This window comes from Lissotriton vulgaris, chromosome 7, assembly GCF_964263255.1.
Source record: "Lissotriton vulgaris chromosome 7, aLisVul1.2, whole genome shotgun sequence".
NCBI lineage: Eukaryota > Metazoa > Chordata > Amphibia > Caudata > Salamandridae > Lissotriton > Lissotriton vulgaris.
In genome coordinates, this window is record NC_141695.1 from 1,485,128,485 (window position 1) to 1,485,152,329 (window position 23,845).

At 42.4% G+C, this 23,845-nt stretch overlaps 1 protein-coding gene across 4 annotated transcripts in view; it reads right to left on the reverse strand.

The window, feature by feature from the left end:
- Positions 1 to 481: 481 nt before the first annotated feature.
- The window catches only part of ITCH (itchy E3 ubiquitin protein ligase), a 1,274,207-nt gene continuing 1,250,843 nt past the window's right edge, over positions 482 to 23,845 (reverse strand). For all 4 annotated transcript variants that reach the window (XM_086932290.1, XM_086932292.1, XM_086932291.1 and 1 more), the window contains one exon: positions 482 to 6,862. In XM_086932290.1, coding sequence (XP_086788416.1) covers positions 6,763 to 6,862 — 100 coding nt within the window. In that variant the 3' untranslated portion in view covers positions 482 to 6,762. The remainder of the gene's footprint in view (positions 6,863 to 23,845) is intronic.

Genomic DNA, 23,845 nt, shown 5'->3' on the forward strand with positions numbered 1-23,845 from the left:
CTAACACTTTGCTACTTCTTACGTTTGGCTGTAAAGGATCCATATCATCTATGGTAACAAGAGTAGCGCAACTCCGGATAGGTTCAGCATAGGGTCGAACAGAAGTTTGTGAGCAACAGAACATGAGTATTTTTATAACAAAACCACATGCAAGTCACTTTTTTGGAATAACAGTAGGACATATATAGTAGTCTCATAGGGGAATTGTATGCTCACTAAACTGCAATCTTCCAGCCTCGCCACTTTGCTTCCAAAAATGTACGTAGGCTGGGGAGATGTGCAAAGGAAATCACGTCCATAAGAAATGCTATTCTGACAAATAGTTTTGCACACGTTTCAACTTCTGCTGCACAAATATCACATATAATAAAAAGGTGACAAATAATCTTGAAGTAGCAGTCCTAATACAGCTTTATTTTGTGTGAAATACTCTTAACTCCTCATAACAGGCAAACGCATAATAAAACACCACTGAAGCTAATTAACGCCAATATTACTTTCCTTTTATTTCACAAATAACATGGCGTAAAAATGTACATAATTTGTTATTTTTACCAATGATAAAGAAATCGTACATTAAAATCAATGTAATTTTAGTGCTGATCAATGGATTCAATCATGTTAATTTACAACACAACTATTTTACATATTACAGTTTAGCCCACTCCTTTTTTACACACACTGCCGGATCTCTTTCAGTAAAAACAAATAGTTTTACAATATATTAAATTACAAGATATGGGGTTTTGGGGATATTCAGATCCCTCTCATTTTTGCAGTACAGCAGTAAAGACCCAATTACAAATGTAGCACTTTTAAATTAAGGGAAGAAATAGTTAAACAAGAAAGCCCCCAGACAGCAAACATATTTACAAGCATATTACCTGTTTCAGAACTAAATATGCCAACCATAAAAATATTAAACAACCAAGCCCTATAGAACTAGGGCCAAGGCCATATTTGTATTTAGTCTTCATTTTAAAAATATAAGGCATATAGCCTCTTAGATGATATATTTATACATTTTAAACACAATATTTCTAGGCCCCCAAAGAAAAACCCTAAATTCTTAAAGCAGAATGAGAAACGGAACCAATAGAAGACTGTTTGCCATGCCTTATCCATTTATATTTATTTCGACATCTTATCAGTATCTTAGATGGAAGTTGAGGTAAAATAAATGAGATGTGTGAAAAGGGATGCTGGAAACGGATTTAATCTGAAGGGCATCAAGTTGAACTACATCCAGGAAAAATGTGAGTTATTCATTTTTATATTTAGTTTCAAGATATGAAAATCCAAAGATTATGCTGCCTAACAACTTAAATGGAGTTGAATATCACGCCATTTTGAAGACATGCCTGCATTTTTTATGCTACATACTACAAAGGCAGTTTGGCCCAAAACGATCGCCACCTAGGAACGTTGTCATTGGACTGAACGTACTTCTGTTTTAACATTCGTGTTAGTAAACCTAAAGATGGGCATTTATGAAAACATTTATAATATCATATTGGAAACCACCAGAAAATACGGACCCCAGAATTAGAAATATGTTTCTGCACGTTTGAAGTGTGACTGGGTCCCTGGGCGTTTACTTATCACAATGTATTTCAGATGGTAGGGACTGGTGTACTTTAAGCCAGCAGTAGCTCAACAAATTAAGACTGAATGAAGGTGTAGAATAATGACAGGAACAATGAGACTATGATTTTAAGTGCAGGAGAATACATGCAGGTACATGGGTATTCAAGCAATTTGGTCCAACTTTTGATACTCCGATTTAGAACGTTGGAACAGCCAGCATCTTTCTCTCATATAAACTGGTGTGTGGAGATACTTATCCTAGTCACATGTGTGGCATAGCTAGAGAATCTCCTTGTGGGCTTAAAGTGATTATTTACAACCATGTACTAGTGCATCGACCGGAAGTCCAACATGAATGCCTGTAATATAAGCATTTAGTATGAACTGTTCCTTTCTTAATGTGGTTCCGCCAAATAACAGTCAATTAACGCTGTATGTGGGTGAAAGCAGAAAATTGAACGGCAGCAATGATTCACAAGTAGCCTATGTTAATGATGAAAAATGCAAGCACCGAAAGGCTGTGCATTTTATCAACAGAAACCTAATAATCCAGTTATTATTGGTAATACCACATTAAAACTCAATGTTGGGAATAATAGTTATGTACATCAATGGTTGCATAGCCATAGAAGATTCTCTTTTCAGCCGTACGTCAATGTTTCGTCTGGCAACAGGATTTACAGATTTACAGTATGTAGGAACATACAGACAGCCTATCTTTTAAAAAAAATCAAAACACTTAGTTCCCATTTAAAATGGCAGGCATTGTGTGTATTGTGAGAATAACCACTACTTCTATTTAAGACTCGAATTACAGAGCTAGGGGAATAGCACTCATACATGCAATCACCACTAAGTCTAAGACTGAATTCCTTTCTTTTTCTCGTTTTGGAACAATGCCTTTCAGCGCCAAATTATATTTTTGCCACCAAGCAACCAGAAATCTCAGGCCTGTCACAGAAAATACATTTTCTTTGGTATTGTACCTGCTCTAACTCTTCCCTGGCACAGAAAGACGCCTCCATCTAAGGCAAAGTGCCACGGCCTCCAACATTCCCCAGAAATTTGATTTTTCCTTTAAATATAAATATTACATCAGCATTGTTTTTCTGGTCAAAAATGGCTACAGATAAAGATCTTTAAATAAGTATATCCATATTGATATAAATGCCCAATAATATCACAGTTGCATATCAAAGGGTTTACCCGAGATTAAATAAAAAGAGAATATTGAACCAGAAAAAGATGGATGCTTCTAAACAATGGAAACTAATACGTATAAGGATTAATTTACAGATTTTGTGAATAACCCTGCTATTTTTTCTGTATTCTGTAGCCCAATAAAAAGATACTTAAAATATTAAAAAAAAGAGCAATGATTGATGACCCATTATACTGGTATAGGAGCAACTATTGTAACCTGACCACCAAGCTGTTTTTGGTGGTGTCAGCAGCATGTGGTGATAGTTAAATGACATGCATATTACTTAATGGATAACATTTAAAATCATTTCCGTCTCAGAAGGAAACAGTTGAATGCAGATGAAACCAATGTAAAAATTATGATTTCAATTGAACCACAGAAATGTAGTTATCCTTTGTTACACAACGGAACATTTAATCAGGGATATTTCTGGGAGATCATTCTTTTATGTACCTAATGTAGGTAGGCAATACACTGCTTAGTAGGTTCCTCTTGGCCACCAGCAAGATGACCATGAAATTGCACTAAAAAGGGTGTTCAACCCATAACACCACATTCTCTTACAAATCAGGTTATGTAATTACCATTTTCTACACCCTGAACATCAGACAAACCTAAAGAGAAATTTAGGATTGAAGTATAACCCTGGTACATACTGTCTTTTTTCCCACTTTAAACAGTATCAGGACCATATTGACAATGGAGCTGACGCATGTGAGGGTATATCAGTTATACAATAACTTGATTTTCTCATCTACTACTGGTGGTCAAATGTCTTGCACAACTCAGTGGACGCAGTCAGAGTACCACACATACATAATTATGTTTCCCTGCTCTGTAAATTGCAACACATTTGCAGTAAGTTGGCTTAGCGTGTCAGAATAAGGTGAGGATGGTTCCAGAGGCAAATACATCTCAGTATTAATTTTTCTTTAGATCAATATTAGGATAATTCTCTTACTACAACATAATTCAAAACTAAATAATCATCACAAGCTTTCACAACAGTCTGGAATAAGGAATTAATTTACTTTGATGATTCTGCACCAAAGAAAACAACTTTAAACCTGTGAAACTGTTCTATCTTTACTCAAAGGGTAAGCCTTGGTGGCACTACTCTTATGTCTCACGTTTTCATCATCCAACAAAGTTATTATGAGATGCAATTGCATTCTTGCTTTGGTTGAAAGTATTACATGGAGTTGGGTGCAACAGTATGAGATAACACAGTCAATGAATTGTACACAAGTAGTTAACTGTCTCAAAATCAGCATGTGAGGTCCAAGATTTGATGCAACTCTGCCTCTCTGCTTTCCAACCTCTGAGGCATTCCTACTATGTTTTCAAGACATTTTCTGTAAAAGTAGATCAGTCACGTTAGGCTCTACTCTAATCAGTAGTTTAGTGAAGTTTTCACTAATGTTAATGCAAATTAAAGTGAACTCCCAGGAGAGGAAACACACTTCAGCCAGCCTTACACTATACATTTAGTTGACAGTGTTATTCGAAGGATAGTTTATTGAATAAGAATTATCAATGTGTACGTTGGTACATATTTTCCAAATTGACTCAAATAAATATCCTGGTTTTAACAATTTAACAAACAGAACTTAAAATGTGACTTATCTAACTGTTGTTGAATTGTATAATCAATTGGAACACGCCAGTTCTGCAAATTAATGCAGATGACTGTCTTCTTTCCTATATCATCAATAAACATATCTGTCTTCCCTTGAAAATACCAGGTTAAAATTGATGGTTTCTTCTGTACATCCCTATGTAATCCAAGGAGACTATTGTTACTTTTAAAAACATCGAAGTTAAAAGGCATCTCTTTTATTCATATGATAGAGAGTCCCAACATTTGGTTACCGGAGCCTCTCATTGGAAGGGTAGGGGCGTCTCCAATTCAAGTTAAAGACAGGTTTCTGATGCCTTGAGGGCAGTGTGCATTCATACAAAATAGCATCACATGCAGTCTTAGCATGCAAATCGGCAACATTGGGCTCCATTTAAGTTCATGAATATATTATTTATATAAAAAAATAATCACACGTTCCAAAAAACAAGGGGAAAGTCAGCTTTAAATTCTTTGTTTAGAGAACTTACAGTAGTTAGCTAGCTCCTCTATTGAGGGTCTGTGCTTCACCTCCAATAACAATTGAAAAGTGATTTTAAAATCGGCATGCGTTTGTGGGTGACACTATCTTTAGTAGTTCCTGTGACTTACTGGCTGACTAGGACTGCACAGCACGAAGCCACCTATTTTCACATGTAGTGAACTCAATCTCTAGGATTATTATTTGCTTTGATTTTGCCTCCTCCTCGGCACTATGCAATGCAGAAGAGAAGTCAATTCATCCAAGACTTGAAGCAACAGGAATGTCACCTATAAAACCCAGGCCCTTACAACGGACGATGCCCAGAACCCCACATCACCCTTTGAAACTCATTTGTAAAACTTGATGAGGTTGTTTTGATAAGTAACATGTATTTAAAATACACAACTGGACAAGGACGTTCCTCTTTTGCAAGTAGGCTGGTGTAATTTGCCAGAATGGATACCCCCAGAACTGCGATCAAACTTGGTTCAAATGTTTCAACAATGTTGCAGATTGACGCCCAGGAAAACTTTAGCAGCAAAAAAACGACCCCATATGATGCGTTAGGAAAGTCTCAACATCTTTACAATCCAGACCGTGATTTTCCTACAATGCAGAAGGTGTTTACAATGAGGGGTATCTAATTACTATATGTTTATACTGGTACTACTGATAAGAGGGACTTTGATTTGAAATGGCCTTCTTCTTAGTGTTCAGATTCCTCTTTTACCTTAAGCGAGTCACAGGACCGTCACACGTAGGGAGTACCAGGGGTTCTTTGCCCTAGTCCCCACTCTTTTCTAGGCCTCACACTATCACTGCTAAACATGTTTATATATCACAACACCAGCTCTAACCTGCTCTTGCTATATAGTAATTATGAGGCAGGTAACATAAGCTGCCACCAATTGGTGAAGTAAGAATAACATGCCTAGAAATGTGTCACAGGACAATGCTCTTACATTTCGAGCAGTATGCTCTTGCTACCTAAAAAGAAAACAAGGCTCCACAGAAAGTTTGAGACCAGGGCCCTACAAAAGCTTATGACAGACTTGATTGGTTGAGTTGAAGCAGTTCCTCAGGGTTTGTGTACTAAACCAGAAATGGGTCACTCATGGCATTGTGAAGAATAAGGCAAAGCAGTACTAGGAAGCACAACAGAGTGACATTACATAGTAAGTATCATTGTTGTAATTGCATACTGTTTAGATTCTATTAGTGTGCAAGACTTTATAAATGTGTCATGAGCAGCTTAAGAAAATATGCCTTGATGTGGAACATATGTCCATCGATAAAGTAATCTTAAATTTTTTCCAGTTCAGGAAGGGAGTACGATTAAGGTCTGTGAATCACAAAATGTGCAAAGTCACATACTCCTGTGTCAACCATCAGAGATATTTGATGCAATGTTTACAAAGTTCACAGTTGCTTTTGATATTCAGTTCACATTGCATCAATATATTAAATTAACAGATCAGGCTTCATGTATTAAGGTGCAGCTAGCCTATATTTAAATAAACACATACTAAATGTTTCATGTAGGTACAATCTTGGGGTTGTTTAAGGATTTCCCTAAACAACAAACCTACAGGCTGTATTCAAGTCAGAGCCAACTAGCTTAGCTGTGATGGTTTGCCAATTAAATTTGAAAATATTTTAATACTATTCCATTTAATTGGTGTTACGACTCTTGAGGTGGAGGGTGCGAAGCTTGATAGTCAATGGTTTTACACACACTCTGGTAACTTTAAATAATTAACTCAGACCAGAGGCTAATTTACAAAATGTGCAATGAACTGAGAGTTTTAAGAACGTGCATTACAAAATTATTTTCATTTTTTAAATAAATGTTCTTGTTTTTCACATCAGTTACTCCTGCCCAAACCCTTCCGTTTCTTCTATTGCAAAAAGGAGCTTTTCCTTGAGCTGTTCATAGCTTTTGTAGGGAGGCAGGTCCAGGCGGTTGAAACTGAAAAGAAACATTAAGAGAGATTTAAGTCACATTATGAAATTTCCTACAAAAACAATGAAAAACTATTGCAAAGTTACAAATAATGGGCTAATGGCCAGCAAGAAAACAATGTATTAGATAGCCTGATTGATGGGCAAAGAAATGCTTCCATCAGAGACGTAGCTATACATAGTTCAACACGTGCGATGCTACCGGTCCCCAGGAGTTTAAAGGGCCACAATGCACCCCTATTGATGGATACTATTTACTATCAAACTAAAGAATAGGGGTGCATTTTCCTTGCTTGTATTAGGGTCAATATTACCCTTGGTACGCCATTGGCTTTCACTGTAAGTATGCACAATGAAGTATCCTTGCAGTGGTCTGGGTAAGTCTTCCTGGGAAATAAAACTAGTTACTTACCTGTAACAATAGCTTTTCAGCATAGACTCTTCTAGATTCACATACTGTGCATTTACCACCATCTATTGGTTGGAGTCAGAAAGCGTATTTTTTTCTTCTTCTCTTGGATGGTTGTGATACCCGATCCCTGTGGTCAGGCTACAACCCCGCTTGTGTGTGTGCAAGCTCTCAGATAATTTTTTCCCTTTTCTTTTTTTCTTTGAGATTGTGTCTGATTGCTGAATACGTATAATATTGCTTGTATGTGTTTATTGAGCTGAGAGTGCAGGGACACAAATTAACATTAAAAAGGCGATTTATTAATGTATATATATTTTTATATATACCACAGTGATCAAGACAGCACATGTTGAAACGCTTAAGGATATGGGTAGTTTTGCTGCAACACGGATGAATAATTATCCTAGCTTGATTAGAAGTAGGTGTTGGGCTCAGTTCTTTTCTATATATGTAAGCTGCAGGGTAAGAAATCACCAGCACTCACAGGAACAATAAACCTTTGATTTGTTTTTAGTACGCTAAGACGTGTTTCGGCTACTGCCTTTGTCAATGGCGGGCACCAAGAAACGGCAAGTATAAATAAAGATATGTTTGTGGACATCAACAAAGACATCCGTCACTCTTCCGTCCATTGGTGTCTCATCTTATAACATGCAAATTATAAAGCATTAATATACATGAAACATACGGCAACAGTCTCATTACCTTTCAAAACTCCTGCCCAGAATGGGCAGGTCCCATCTATCAACAAGATTTCTTTGAAGCAATCTGTCTGCAACATTACAGTTTATTTCATAGTCATGAGACCTCCACTCGCTACAAAAGGGTTTGAGACATTATATCGCCCTGCATGGGCTCCTATCACAGGGGAGTAGTAATGCTCATTATTTTCCTCCTTATACCACCCTGTATGGGTTAATAGCAGATGGATAAGAGCTTACTGTGCAATTATGTTCCTTCACGCTTCTTCTTAAGCTCTCTGATGCCACGTAAGATTCCCAAATTTCATCGATTAAATACTTCCTTCCAAAACACTGCCTAGATTATAGATGAATCGCCATTTCCTCCCCACTATTCAAGCACCTTGGGATCTTTGTTTGGGTATCAATAATGTACCGGGACTCTAATCTAGGAAGCTGTAGCTGTCTGTCACCGCCCTTTATATTCAGGGGCACATGGTCCATGAAAAATAATTTCAAAAGATCCCTGTTGCTTTTGTGATGCGTTTCAAAGTGTTTTGCCACCGGACACATGGCATCCTTCTTGGCAATCGCTCTGAGATGTTTTAAAATTAGCACCTTAGTCTGGTGTATGGTGCTGCCAATATACCTCAAGCCACAAGGACATACTAAACAGTACAGCGAGTGGCGGGTATTACAATTCATGAACTTTATTATTTTCTTAGGTGCCTCTAGACCTGGCACATTGCAGTATAGGACTTTATTGTAATTTTTACACACCTTGCATTTACCGCAAGGGAACACACCTGTTACTTTACCAAAGCCGGCTGGCCTGCTTACAGTGAGACAATGACTCCGTACTAAGTGATCTCTTAAAGTCTGAGTTCTTCTAAATGACATAAGTGGTACTTTAGGCCTCAGCTATCGTAGAATCTGATTTTATAATGTGCCAGCTTCTTCTCAACCCATTCCTAATGTCATTAGCATCACTTGAATAGTCTATTGTCATTCTGAGCTGTCTCTATTTTACTTTTGTTTCTAGCTCCCGACTGATCATTGACCAACTCCAATCTGGATTTACTGTCTACCTTCTTTTTAGCTTGAAGGAGAATATCTTTACTGTATCCTCTTGTGCTAAATATCTGCATGCTCTCTTCTGCTGCTGCCTGGAAATCGCAATCCCTCGGGCAATTCCTCTTAATCCATAACACCTTGCTGTACGGTATACTTGTTTTCTCAAGATGGCAGCTGCTGGCATGTAACAAAGAATTGCCAGCAGTTGGCTTCCTGAGCAAAGAGGTGCACAGTCTACCTTCCGCTGTGAATACTGTTAGATCTAAGAAATTCACAGATGTTTGACATATCTTCCCTGAGAATCTGAGATTCCGATCATTCTCATTGAGCACTCTAAGGTATTCCTTCGCAGATTTTTCGGTGCCCCTGTAAATGATGAAAAGATCATCGATATACCTGTTCCAACTAATTACATTACAGGTCCATTCGTCATTGGCCTCTGCCCAGAACCCCTGCTTCTCCCACCAGCCTACGAAAAGATTTGCATAACTGGGGGAGAAGCAGGTACCCATAGCAGTACCGCGTATCTGTCTAAACAGTTGCTCCGGGAATAAATTTTTTTTTATTGCAGAGACAAAAGTCAACAAATTCTATCAGCATCTTATTATGCTGCATCAGTTTTATCGATCCTCTTTTCAAGAAGTAGTTCACTGCCTCAAGACCTTTACTATGTTCAATGCTTGTATAAAGACTTGAGATGTCTTATGTCATCATCACAAAGTTTGTCTCCCAGGCAACGTCTTCAATCTGCCTCAAAAAATCTTTTATATCCTGTACATACGAGACCAGTTGGATCACAAACTCAAGTAAAAGAGAGAGGGACCCCACAACCAAAGGGATGGAGTACCACAATGGACTTTCGTCAAACAAATATTCCCTATGTAATATATTGTAATATGAATAAACTGTTCAGTATACTCTCATATTTTTGTCTGTTTTTACATTCTGCTTCGCTAGTACAGCATCAAGTTAGTATTGTTGTTCTTGTTCATGTGTCCTGAGAATACATGTTCCAACAGTAAGGTGTCCCAAAGATAATATTTGTTTGACGAAGGATCACAAGCTCAGACAGGAAATGATCTACAAATCTGGATATGTTCTCTGTTAAACTGCCCAGAGACTAAACTATAGGACGACCAGGAGGACACGTTTAATTTTTATGTATCTTCAGGAGGCGATAAAATGTTGGAAGACGTGTGTGCTTACACTCAAGAAAGGCATACTCTTCCGTTTCCAACATGCCTTTGTGTTACCATTTATTGAGGAGTGTGCAATAAGCCACTATGCTGCTCTCATATTCCTTTCTTCCAATCTTTTTATAACTCTGAGTGTCATTGAGTTGTTTCAAGGCTTCCATTTGGTAGTACTCAGTCGTTAGCAGTACTACATTCCCACCTTTAACGGAGGGCTTACAAATGATTGTCCGATCTTCTTGCAAACTTTTAATTGCCTCCCTCGGTTTCTCAGTAATATTGCTTTTTATTCTCCTCCTGTTGTTCATGGTTTGGTAAGTTCCTTGGTAACTGCCTCTGTGAACACGTCGATGGCATCCATAGGCATCTGTGGAATGAATTTCGATGACTGTTTAAATGGACTTCCCGGGCTTACTTTAGTGAGTCCCATCTGGTCTGGTCTATCCCTCGCTATGGGAATCAATTCTCTGGGGTTCCCTTAGTTTTGTAGATCATCCAAGACAGCCAATGTCTCCAGATCATTCTCCGTCAAAATATCCATGTCAGTGTCTGTAGTGTTCACTCTTGTCCCCCTGCATCCCAGACTTTGCAGTATGAAATACTTATGTAATTTGATTTTCCTAGAAAATGTAAATAAATCAATCCTTGTCTGAGTGTATTCAGAATTTTTGGACAGGCAAAATTTAAGTCCCAGTCGCAGTACTGTTTCTTCGGTTTGGTTTAATACTCTGGGTGTTAAGTTGACAATTGTGAGATTCTCGGGTATTCACATTTGGTCCTTCTTTTGCTCAGAGTCACTCGTGGTGAGGTGCTGCTGTTGCCTACTCCAGCCGCCCCTCCGTCCTGCGCTTGCCTTTTGCTCTGGAGGTTTTCCCCTCCCTCCTCTGACCCACGTATGCCTGTTAGGCGTAACTCCTCGTGAAAAGGGGTGGATGGCTCCTTTGTTGCAACCCGTGGTCCACTTTCCTCACTGGACAACTCTGGGTCTGTCACATCGGACTCAGATGTTTCTCTTTGTTCAGTGCTTTCACGATTCTAGTTACTTAGCAATTGCCTGCGTGGGGCATTGATTCTTTTCGCAAACGTGAGGACATGTCCCAGCTCATAGTCTCTTGCGTAGCTACCAAAGTTGTCCTGCTTCCTTTGCTTTTTTTCTGCTCATAATTAATAGGCATTTTTTCATTTTGGTTTTCAATTACTCCTGTTTGTTCTTGTCATTGTCACTTTCTAGAGTATTAATATCTTGTAATGCACGTTCCCTGTCACTCCAGGTGAACTTGACTGGAATGACTAGCCTGCCATTAGATGAACTGGCTGTATGGTCCGTCCACTCTTCCAGCAGTTGCGGGTCTGGATTCTCATATGCAGGAACCGTATATATGCGCAGTCCCCGCGGCACTCGTTGAACATAAATGTAATTCTGGAGAGAGGTGCCTCTCACCACTTTCTAATTTCCTTTTAGTACAGCTTGTCCAATTTGTTAAACTGCACTTTTAGTTCATTTCCGCCATGTCATACTTGGCTGCCTTCATTACCTCTCCTTTGGTAATCTCTCTTCCTTTTGAATATATCCACAGCTGCCTACCGGCGCGCCGCCTCACTAAACGTATCATAGTTGGCGAGTCCTCAATACACTCAATTTCGTACTCTTTGCTACCTCGACATACCGCCTGTTCTTATCAATTAGTGTGTCAAATATACAAAATCTTCTTAACAGTGTCAGTCGGCGCTCTGTTAAAGAAGCCTGTGTACACTCCCTGGGCTCCAATGTTTCACTGCTTCCAATTGCGAGAAGATACTTTGTTGCACAGCGTGCTCGACTGCAGCGATGAAGGGAAAATCCCATTGCGCTGCCAGACTTCGACTATGTCCCTTCACTCACGGTTGGCTGCTTTGTGCGGGAAGACAAAAATTGCACTATTATCCACGAACATATGTTTCTTTATACCTGACGTTTCTCTGCGCCCACCATTATTGACAATGGCGGTGGCCGAAACGCGTGTTCGCGTACTAAACATACATTCAAATCCTAGGTTTATTGTTCCCGTGAGTGCTGGCGATTTCTTACCCTGCTGCTTACATTAATAGCACGATTTTCATCTTAGCGCATGAAGCACCCGACCGTGAGTGAAGGGACACAGACGAAGTCTGGCAGCGCGACACATCTATCTATCTATCTATCTATCTATCTATCTATCTATCTATATATCTATATATTTATTTTTTTCAGCAATACTTTGTTGTTTAACAACATTGCTATATATATTTCCTTAGGATTAGTAGGATAAGCATTGCAACTTATGTATTACGCTTTTTACAATTTGTTATTTATTGGTTTGTTTATGAGCTTTGGAGTTAGCTTGTTGTGAATGTTTTCAAACAGGGCACCTTGTTATAATTGGCCAAATGCAGCACATCTGCTATTGTTTAGTTCTTATATAGTACGTATGTACTACTGTAAGAGGAGTGGTTATGATGGGTTTTAGAACCCACCTAATCGTGCACTGTTCACCTGGTGCTCCGCACCTTAGACTTTCAACGTAATATTAACACACTAAATGGTGTACGTTTGCTTTTAACTTTTATTTTCGTTATTGCATCTTATTTTTAACCTTCTTGATTGTTATTATCATTGTTCATAACAAAAAAGATTTCTTACATTATCTTAGTTATACAATCATTATTTCTTTTTCAGTACTTTGGCATAACATATGTAAGTCCATACAATTTTCATATATTTACAAAGGAGCCCAATGCATTTCGGCACCTCTGTGGTGCCTTCCTCAGGGGCGACTCTGAAAATAAAAACATATGCAGCATGTAAGTATCATTTCCGTGGTGGTGCATGGGGGTATTTACTGGAAAATGTGAATGTCATACCTGTTTAATATTGTTGTAGATATACCTGTATGATCGCCTCTGTATGTGATTATCTGTATAAATCAATGCCAAAAAATAAACATCCATGGTCAACTATATGTACACCTTGATCGTCAATCAAATTATACCTGTACTACCATAAGGAACATACCTTGTGTGATGTTCTCTGTGTTCTCTGAAACAATAAGTACAACCTATCAGAACTGCACTGATGTCTCGCTCATATTTGTCAAGTTTAATGGGGGATCAATAAGCCAACAACTTAAACAACTGGAGTATTTGACACTCCGCCAACTAAACCAAAGGATGCACGCCTCTACGCTCATTCAATATCATTGAGCTAAGCGCATTCCCAGAGGGCTGCGCTTATCAATAAAACCTATGTTATTTCGCTTTAATTTAAATTCAAAATTTATGGATAAGTCGTTTAGCATTTTAAATAAATGCTCTCTGGATCTCATACTACTTATAATAGAAGAACTAGCGAAAACCATAAGAGAACTGGAGGAAGAAATCTTTGTATGGAGACGGACTCCTGGAAAATGAGTCTGGAAGGCATTAACATTAAACTTGACAAATATGAGCGAGACATCAATGCAGTTCTGATAGGTTGTACTTATTGTTTCAGAGAACACAGAGAACATCACACAAGGTATGTTCCTTATGGTAGTACAGGTATAATTTGATTGACGATCAAGGTGTACATATAGTTGACCATGGATGTTTATTTTTTGGCATTGATTTATACAGAGAATCACATACAGAGGCGATCATACAGGTATATCTACAATAATATTAAACAGGTATGACATTCACATTTTCCAGTAAATACCCCCATGCACCACCACGGAAATGATACTTACATGCTGCATATGTTTTTATTTTCAGAGTCGCCCCTGATGAAGGCACCACAGAGGTGCCGAAATGCATTGGGCTCCTTTGTAAATATATGAAAATTGTATGGACTTACATATGTTATGCCAAAGTACTGAAAAAGAAATAATGATTGTATAACTAAGATAATGTAAGAAATCTTTTTTGTTATGAACAATGATAATAACAATCAAGAAGGTTAAAAATAAGATGCAATAACGAAAATAAAAGTTAAAAGCAAACGTACACCATTTAGTGTGTTAATATTACGTTGAAAGTCTAAGGTGCGGAGCACCAGGTGAACAGTGCACGATTAGGTGGGTCCTAAAACCCATCATAACCACTTGACAAAACACAGGAGTGACTACCCTGATTAGTCGTAGCACCATTTGATTAGCAGAGAAAAATATCATCAAAAAAACGGAGTGCTCCTCACGAACCCAAGTTACACAGATTAACTACTGTAAGAGGAGCCATATAGCCGTTTGCTATTTGTTAGCCCTTATTAGTACTTATGTAGTATGTTTATTTAGGGACTATGTTATGAGTCATTTGTCCTTTAAAAAAAATCTTTTATTTTATTTTAAATTATTGCTACTGGAGCACCGCCCCTCTGCCGACTGTATAAATTGTGTGACCTTAACCGCTGCGCGGGAACGTCCCGGGAGAAGCTCGGGACAAGGGTGGGACCGTCTGTGGCAGTTCGGGGATGGCCAAGGCTGGGCTGGGCCACCCCCTTAACTCCTTCCCACGATTTCTGCATTTTGAATTATCTCGCAGTTTAGCTCATTTGTGGTACTTGTCTTCCAAGCTTAGAGTGTTTGCCCATGACAACCCGTTCTGGTAAGGTAAGGGGGTTGGGGGAGGATCTGTTAGTGGCACGATGGATCAGTTCATCACTAGAGCCTTCTCTGTTATCGAAAAAGAGATTGCCATTACAGAGCGCCGCCTCTCACTTGAGTCCCTTAATCGAAAGCGCTCTTTCCTAGGGCCCCTGGGTCTGGCTGTATCCCCGGTGCAGATAGACGAGCTCCCTGGTGAAGCCTCTTCTGGCAGAGATCTGCCAAGAACAGGAGCCATCAGGGCTAGCCTGGAGAGGCTTAATGCCCTTAAATGTAGTAAATATCCGACTACACAGCCAGCATTGGGGCCTGCTCTGTCCCTGACCGCAGGGGGCCAAGCTCCAATTAGCAATTCTACAATTCCAAAGGTACCCCCTGTGCAACTAGAGGCAGTGACCATTAGAGGAGTCAGATCACCACCCACTAAAAGGAAAAGAGCTACTGACCATCGAAGGTTTGGTTACCTCAAACCCTCAAAGAAGTTTAAGGGAAAATGTCTTAAGGGCTGTGCAAAACCTATAGGGCCAGGGGAGTCCAGGAAGCAGCCCACTATTACTATGCAATGGATTTTTCAGACAGATGCCCAGATGACATGTACCCCGAGAGAGCTGGAGATTGAAAACCCAAGGCCCATTTCCACCTTGGGCACTCTACCTCAGATGCCCCCCTTAGTCCAAATCGAGAAAATGATGAAATCCTTGATACTCCCAGTTCTCGAGAGGGTGAAAGTTTTGACGAAGAGGTTTGATAGATTTGAGCAAGCCACTCTTGACAATTTCTTTTCACTCAAGTCTTTAGTTAAACTACACACTAACATCAGGGAGGGGGTGCCCGAGATGAATAAAGACCCCCAGGTGGATCTAACACTTACAGACGCGAGGGGTCAAACAGTACTAGGGGAAGCCACAGGGCTTAAAACGTGTGCTAACACTGTTGCACAAGCTGGACCTATTCACACCAATGACTAAACAAGCCAAATTTGCAATTCGAACCAAGGGACCAAAGGTCCCCGCCAAAGTTTGTCTGTCCAGAGCAAGGCTATTAATACTACTATAGGAAGAAGTGGGGACCAAAACGGCAAACAACCCGAATCAACTCATATGCCCACCCCAGTTGACAAGGGAAATATTGATCTTCCCCATATTAACTTACCACCAGAATGCCAGCCGTATGTAGTCGTGCTCACTGGGGTCCCACAGCGCAAGTCTGGCAATCAAGAATCGTATGACGAACTAAAACAATATTTTGGTTAAACGAGAATAGACATCTCCCTAGCTCATTTGATGGTCAGGTTCTCCATGTGAGAAGGGTCAGCTGGGTCGGAAATAGGACCAAGGATATGACTGGAGGCTGCATTCTGGTCAATTTCAGGGACGCTAGGTTTGCTAGGTATATCTGCAACCTACATTTTGGCCTAGGGAATCCAGGAATTGGCACATATGAACTCCGCCATTTCCAATCTTTCCCCGTTTTCCACTCAAACACTAGCCACCAGTCCAGGGGTGGGAGGGATAACAGGTTCCACCCTCAAGATGTTCATTACACCCACCAGTCCAACTTGCTAATTGCAGGCCTAGCAGCAAACAGGATGGGGTATGGTTGGTGACAATGGTGCTCACTCCCCTGTTTAGAGGCCGCCAAAGGAAGTAGACTTGTCTGGGCGTAGAGAGGTGACCGAGGTGTTTGAGTGCGGTGCGCCAGATGGGAACATCTTGGTCTATGGCCTGTCCGACCCAGTGAATATCTGTAGGCCTGTTGACCTGGAGGACAGGTCACTGGAACCTGGTGTTGGGTTTAGTATGGTTGCTACACAGTCCATTTGAGCAAGTAAGTAAGAATACTGAGGTGAGGATCGTCAGCTGGAATATAGCGGGTATCTCCAGGAAACTAGATGTTCCAGATTGGAACATCTTTATTGAGTCTTTTGGGATATGTATCTTTCAAGAGACCTGGAGTGTGGAGCCCTGCCATAAGGTTGGTTATACTACGTATTTTGTACCAGCAATCCCCCCACATTCCGGGAGAGGTCGCCTTTCAGGAGGCCTCCTCATATGGGTTAGTATTTCTCTGGGCTGTCACATTAGGCACCTAGAAACTAAATCCCCAGATATACTAAGATTATCAGTTAGGGGGCCCCGGAGAGGGCGTATTTTGGAGCTATTTAACATTTACGCTAGGGGTACCAAAGGTGGCTCTCAATCCCCAATCATTTCCATGCTTGAAGAGGAACTTAGCCAGTGTATCGTGAGTATGTATGTCCTGGTCGCAGGGGACCTCAATTGTACTTTTGAGCCCCTTGCGGCTGAGGACACTTTGGGTATCTCCGATGAGGATGCAAGAAGGGGTATTCCTGCCCTAACAATCCCGCCCATTAAGAGATGGTCCCAACTGTCCATCCAGCTTAACTCCTTAACTTTGGAATTTGGTTTAAGGGCAGCGAATGGTAGATCATCATCGGACCCTTCAGGAGCCCATACGTTCAATAGGGTAGATCTTTCCTCAAGGATAGATTACATCTTACTCGATTTCAAGCTCTGGAGTTTCATGCGTGACATGGAAGTCCTGCCTACTGTGGATAGCGACCATAATCCGCTATCTTTAATCTTGGACTCTCTGTGGCCGTTCACAAATGGTTTACAGGAACCATCAGTACTAATGGTGTAAGGTTGCCCTGGACGAGGGAAGGTACAGAAAATAGGGGCTCTGATGGAAGCGGCCCTGTCCAAATTGGACACTACCATCTTGGATCCCTTAGAGGTATTGAGGCTCTTTTGCGATACCACTAATGCATTGGGAAACCTATTTATAATACCTAGCAGGGGTTCCCTTGCAAGGGAGCATCAGAAACCAAAGTGCAATACGGGCTGGTTCTCTACGAAATGCCGGCAGGCGAAAACTGCCCTTGTGAAAGCTGTCAAATCGAAGGGCCCAGAGTTGATCCGGGTTGCTAGGAAGGATTATAAATTCTCCATTGGGGAGGCAAGGAGGGATTGGGATGACCAGTTTTGGCGCGACCTAAAGGTAGCTAGTGCGGGGAGGGACTCCAGTGGTTTCTGGGACTTAGTAAGGTGTAGGAATAGGCCCGACCGTACCCTTATAACGTGCAACATTACTGGACAAACGTGGTTTGATCACTTTTCCCTTCTTTATACCACCCACCTAGTTGATAGTCAGGGGCCGACTAAATTACCATCAATGGGCCACTCTGGGGAGAGTGAGGCCCACCACTTCACAGCTAAGGAAGTGGAAGATGTGATAAAATCTTTAGTGCCAAACAAAGCAGCAGGCCACGACGGGCTACCGGGGGATCTGCTCCGCCTTAATCACAAAGAATGGGGGAGGCTTATCTCATCCTTACTTAACGCTACCTTTCATGGTGCGGCAATTCCATATTCTTGGAAGGGGGCTGAGGTAGTCCCGATTTTTAAAAAGGGGTGTCGGGACGACCCAGCCAATTACCGCCCTATAAGCCTAATAGATTCTACCCAGAAGGTAGCCGGAAAGGTGGTTCTTGGGAGAGTGCTCCAGTGGGAGGATGAGAACAAAATCCTCTCGGATCTCCAAGCAGGCTTTAGGTCAGGCACAGGGACCATTGAGCAGGTTTTCAGATTAATGCTCATATACTGGAAGGTGGTCGTACTAGGCAAAGGCAGTCTTTATCTCACTTTTATTGACCTAAAGACTGCCTTTGACCTGGTGCCCCGGAATCGCCTATGGGGGGTACTATCTGAGCTAGGGATGCCTGCATATATTTTGGCTTTACTGGTGAAATTGCATACTGGAAACTTTGCCCAGGTGATGTGGGGTACTCAGGGCTAGAAGACAGCTAAAATTCCAGTGAATAGGAGCGTCCGCCAGGGATGTGTCCTTGCCCCCACTCTGTTTTCACTTTATGTGAACGGAGTGGTGGAGCACCTCTTGAAAAATCCATCTGACGCACCTTCCCTGGCGGGCAAGAAAATACCAACTCTCCTATTCGCTGATGACACCCTCATCATCTCTAAGTCCCCTGTGGGGTTACAGAGCCTTCTGGATAGTTTCCAGTCTATTTGTACCAGTAGGGGGCCTAAAATCAATACAGATAAGACAAAATATTTGGTTTTGAATCCACCCAAAAAGCTTGGACGCCCACCAGTATTGAACCTTGTGCCCCTGGAAAGGGTCAAGGAATTTGACTATTTGGGCATCCGCATATCTGATACCATGCAGTGGAGCCCTCATCTCCAGAAAATGTTGAGCCACAAAAGGGTTGTGGGGGTACTTCTTAAAGAGCAGCACTTATCCTCATTTAAACCAATTGCCCCAGTGCTAGACATCTACAAGGCAAGAGGAGTTAGCGCAGCACTTTATGGGGCAGAACTCTGGGGATCAAACATTGACCATCTGTCCAGGTCCGAGAATACATTTTTGAAGGATTTGATGTCCCTCCCTCAGAGCACCCCGACGTTGCCCCTGTTACTTGATAAGGGTTGCCGTTCAAATAAAAACCAGGCCCAGCTCCGCCCGCTATTACTATGGGCTCGCCTGAGGAGTGTTCCCGAACTTGCTAGTTATGCGGAAGGGCTGCTAGAAATATTGTTGATGCCTGGCTGGTCCAAAATAGGGTGGCTCAAAGGCTTTAAATCTCTGGTGAATTGGGGCTTGGGTATTCTTGGGTATCTAGATCTGCTCCCCCCCAAAGCTGTCCTCAAAACTACCTACTGGCGGTGGGAAGCTAGTAAAAGTAGCTCCAACCCCAAACAAAGCAGGACAACCATTGAGTTCCTCGGGATCAAGCACGTGGCTTTTTGTGAACCCCACCGTGACTTGATTTCGAAATCCTTTGATAGGGCTTTGTATTTCAAGTTTAGGGTGGGCTTGCTTCCAGTTGGCAAATTGTCTGCTCGCTGGAACATTCCAGCGCAAACCTCTCCCTTTTGTGTATTTTGAACCTCTAGAGTGGAGTCTGTTGCCCATTTCCTATTCGAATGCCCGGCTTACAAATCCCAGAGATCTAGGTGGTTAAAACCACTATGCAGGGAGCTAGGTACCAGACAGCATATAGTCGCTCTGCGAACTTTGATGTCTGATACCCGGCCCTTGTATGTTTGTGGCATGTCCAAATACTTAGGATGGGCTTGTTCGATCAGATTTAAACGGCTTAATGTTATTGTTTAATTGTGGTCACTTTACTTAGACCTTTTTATGTAATTTATTGAATGAACATTATTTTAATTGACTAGGTGATGCACTTTATATGTTGTGGCTTTTTTAAATTGTTGTTCTATGTAATGCTTTTAAAGATATCTTTTATCGAAATAAAGCCGATTGACTGACTGCTTCTTTTTAGTCCTTCACAACTCCTTCACAGGGGAGAAGGGAGGGCCGTATGTTAATCTAGAAAAGTCTATGCTGCAAAACTATTGTTACAGGTAATTAACTAGTTTCGATTTGCAGCATAGACTTCTTCCAGATTCACATATTGTGCATAAAGAACAAGTTACTTACCTTCGGTAACGCTTTTTCTGGCAGACACAATATCTGCCTGTGGATTCCTCACCTTGTGAATATCCCCCTTGCGTCAGCAACATTCGGAAATTCTTTTCGTAGCCTCGTGCCGATGTGGACTTGGAGGTCATAGAGACACGGCCTCGCACGCGACTCCGCTGACGTCACCGACACCTATAATAGGCCCACGCCGGCATGATGACATCAGTTCCGCCCCTTTTTTCCGTGCCTTCGAGGAACACTGACGGACCAATGACAGTAGATATATACACAGTATACACAGTACATAAAGTCAAGATAACACACACACACAGTGTGAAGCAAATGCAGGAAAGCAATTGAAACAACTCCTTGACAATAAAATTCATATACAATACAAAACAGTAAACCAGGTATAGAAGAGTGGACAACGGGGAGGCGGGTGGGTCATTGAGGAATCCACAGGCAGATATTGTATCTACCAGAAAAAGCGTTACCGAAGGTAAGTAACTTGTTCTTCTGATAGATACATCTGCCGTGTGGATTCCTCACCTTGTGAATAGAGTCCCACAGCAGTCCCCACTCCCGGAGGGAGTCCACTCTTCTAAACCAGGAAATCCTGGAGGACAGAGCGCGCAAAGTGGCCGTCCCTCCTTACTTTGGAATCCAAGCAGTAATGCTTCGCGAAAGTGTGGAGGGAAGACCAAGTTGCCGCCCTACAAATATCCTCCACAGAAACACCTCTAGCTAAAGCTGAGGTAGGAGATTTAGCTCTAGTAGAATGAGCCCTTATACCCTCAGGAGGCTCCTTACCGGCCAAAGAGTAGCAGATCTTAATACAGAGGACGATCCATCTTGACAATGTTCTCTTATGGACCGCTCATCCTCTCTTGCAGCCAGCAAACCCAATGAAGAGCTGGTCATCCAAACGACAGTCTTTAGATCTGTCCAGGTAAAAGGACACCGCCCTCTTGGGGTCCAGACGGTGTAATCTCTCCTCCTCCTTGGAAGGGTGAGGGGGAGGATAAAAGGTAGGGAGGGTAATGGATTGACCAAGGTGGAAAGGAGTCACCACCTTAGGTAGAAAAGCAGCCCTGGTCCTAAGAACCAAACGATCAGCATGAATGGACAGGAATGGGGGATTGGAACTAAGAACTTGAAGCTCACTTACCCTCCTTGCTGAGGGTATTGCAACGAGGAAGACTGTCTTAAGAGTCAAAAGCTTCATAGGACATTTATGAAGAGGCTCAAAGGGAGCACCCATCAAAAAGATCAAGACAAGATTTAAGTCCCACTGAGGCACAATGAAAGGAGTAGGAGGGAACTTATTTGTGAGGCCCTTCAAAAACCTAAGAACAACAGGAGACTTAAAAAGAGACGGCTGGTCAGGCATGCAGAGAAATGCCGACAGCGCAGAAAGATAGCCCTTAACTGTGGCAACAGCAAGCCCTTGCCGCGCCAGAGAAAGAGCAAACTGAAGAACATCAGACAAATGAGCTCTCAAAGGGTCAATAGATTTCCCCCCACACCAAGAGACAAATTTTGACCATCTGTATGAATAAACGTCTTAGTGGAGTCACGCCTGGCTGACAAGATGACATCAACCACGTCAGGCGGGAGTGAAAAGGAATTCAGGTTGCCCCGTTCAATCTCCAGGCATGAAGGTGTAATGTCCGGAGGTGGGGGTGTAGAACCTGCCCCTCCATCTGAGAGAGGAGGTCTGCCCTGAGAGGGAGACGGAGCGGCGGGTGAGAGGAGAGGTGGAGAAGATCTGTGTACCACACCCTTCTTGGCCAAATCGGGGCGATCAATATAACTTGGGCCCGGTCTTGGCGAATCTTCCTCAGAACCCGAGGAATCAAGGGTATGGGAGGAAACGCATAAAGGAGTTGTCTTCCCGGACTCAACTGAAACGCGTCCCCCAAGGCTCCTTGCATCGGATACTGGAGACTGCAGAAAGACGGCCAGTGAGCATTCTCGTGAGTGGCAAACAGGTCCACCCGAGGAGCTCCCCACATCTGAAAGATGTAGTGAACAACCTCCTGATGGAGCCTCCACTCGTGGTCGGCCGAGAACTGCCGACTGAGAGTGTCCGCACGAACGTTCAGAACTCCGGCCAGATGACTTGCCATCAGCCAAATCCGACGGTCCTGAACCCAGGACCAAAGACGCAGAGCCTCTCTGCAGAGACACTGCGACCCTACTCCTCCCTGCTTGTTGAAGTACCACATCGCGGTCGTGTTGTCCGTCAGGACCTGGATCGACCGACCGGGAAGGGAGGAAGGCCTTGGGCGCCAAACGTATCGCCCGCAATTCTAAAAGGTTGATATGAAGCAACCTTTCCTCTGGAGACCAAAGACCCTTGACCTCCAGATCCCCCAGATGAGCACCCCACCCAAGAGTGGATGCATCCGTTATCACTGTGGCCACCGGAGGAGGCAGATGAAAAGGCTTCCCCTGTGACAGGTTGTCTTCCACACCCCACCAAGACAGATCCGCTGCAGCTTCTCTGGAGATCCTCACTGACTCCCTGAGATCTCCGTTGTGCTGATACCACTGCCTGCGGAGGCACCACTGGAGCGCCCTCATGTGCCAGCGTGCATGGTTGACCAACAGAATACAGGAAGCCATCAGACCGAGCAGGCGAAGGACCTTCAGGACTGGAACGACCGCTCCATTGTAGAATAAAGGAATCATTTCCTGTATGTCGCGAATCCTTTGAGGTGGAGGGAATGCACGACATACAGTTGTGTCCAGTACAGCACCTATGAACAGGTTACGCTGGGAGGGCACCAGGTGAGACTTGGGTACATTTATTGAAAAACCCTTCAGGACTGGAACGACCGCTCCATTGTAGAATAAAGGAATCATTTCCTGTATGTCGCGAATCCTTTGAGGTGGAGGGAATGCACGACATACAGTTGTGTCCAGTACAGCACCTATGAACAGGTTGCGCTGGGAGGGCACCAGGTGAGACTTGGGTACATTTATTGAAAAACCCAACCGGTACAACAACTGAGTTGTCTCCTGCAGATGCTGGAGCACTTTCTCTGACAACTCTGCTTTGATCAGCCAGTCGTCCAAATAGGGGAATACTGGAATCCCCGACCTTCTGAGATGTGCTGCCACCACTGCCATCACCTTGGTGAAGACTCGAGGCGCAGTAGTAAGTCCAAAAGGAAGGACCGCAAACTGATAGTGTTGCGATCCCACCGTAAAACGGAGATACTTCCTGTGCGACTTCAGGATTGGGATATGGAAGTACGCATCCTGCAAGTCGAGCGACACCATCCAGTCTTCTTCTAGCAGCACTTGAAGAACCTGAGCAAGGGTGAGCATCTTGAATTTCTCCTGTTTCAGATAGAGATTCAAGACCCTGAGATCCAGAATCGGACAAAGTCTGCCATCCTTTTTGGGAATCAGGAAATACCGGGAGTAGCATTCCTGACCCCTTTCCTGCTCTGGGACCACCTCTATCGCACCGTTTCTTAACAGAGTCAGCACTTCCTCCTGCAGAAGTAACAGATGTTCCTCCGTGCAATAACCTTGACAAGGAGGGTAATTGGGAGG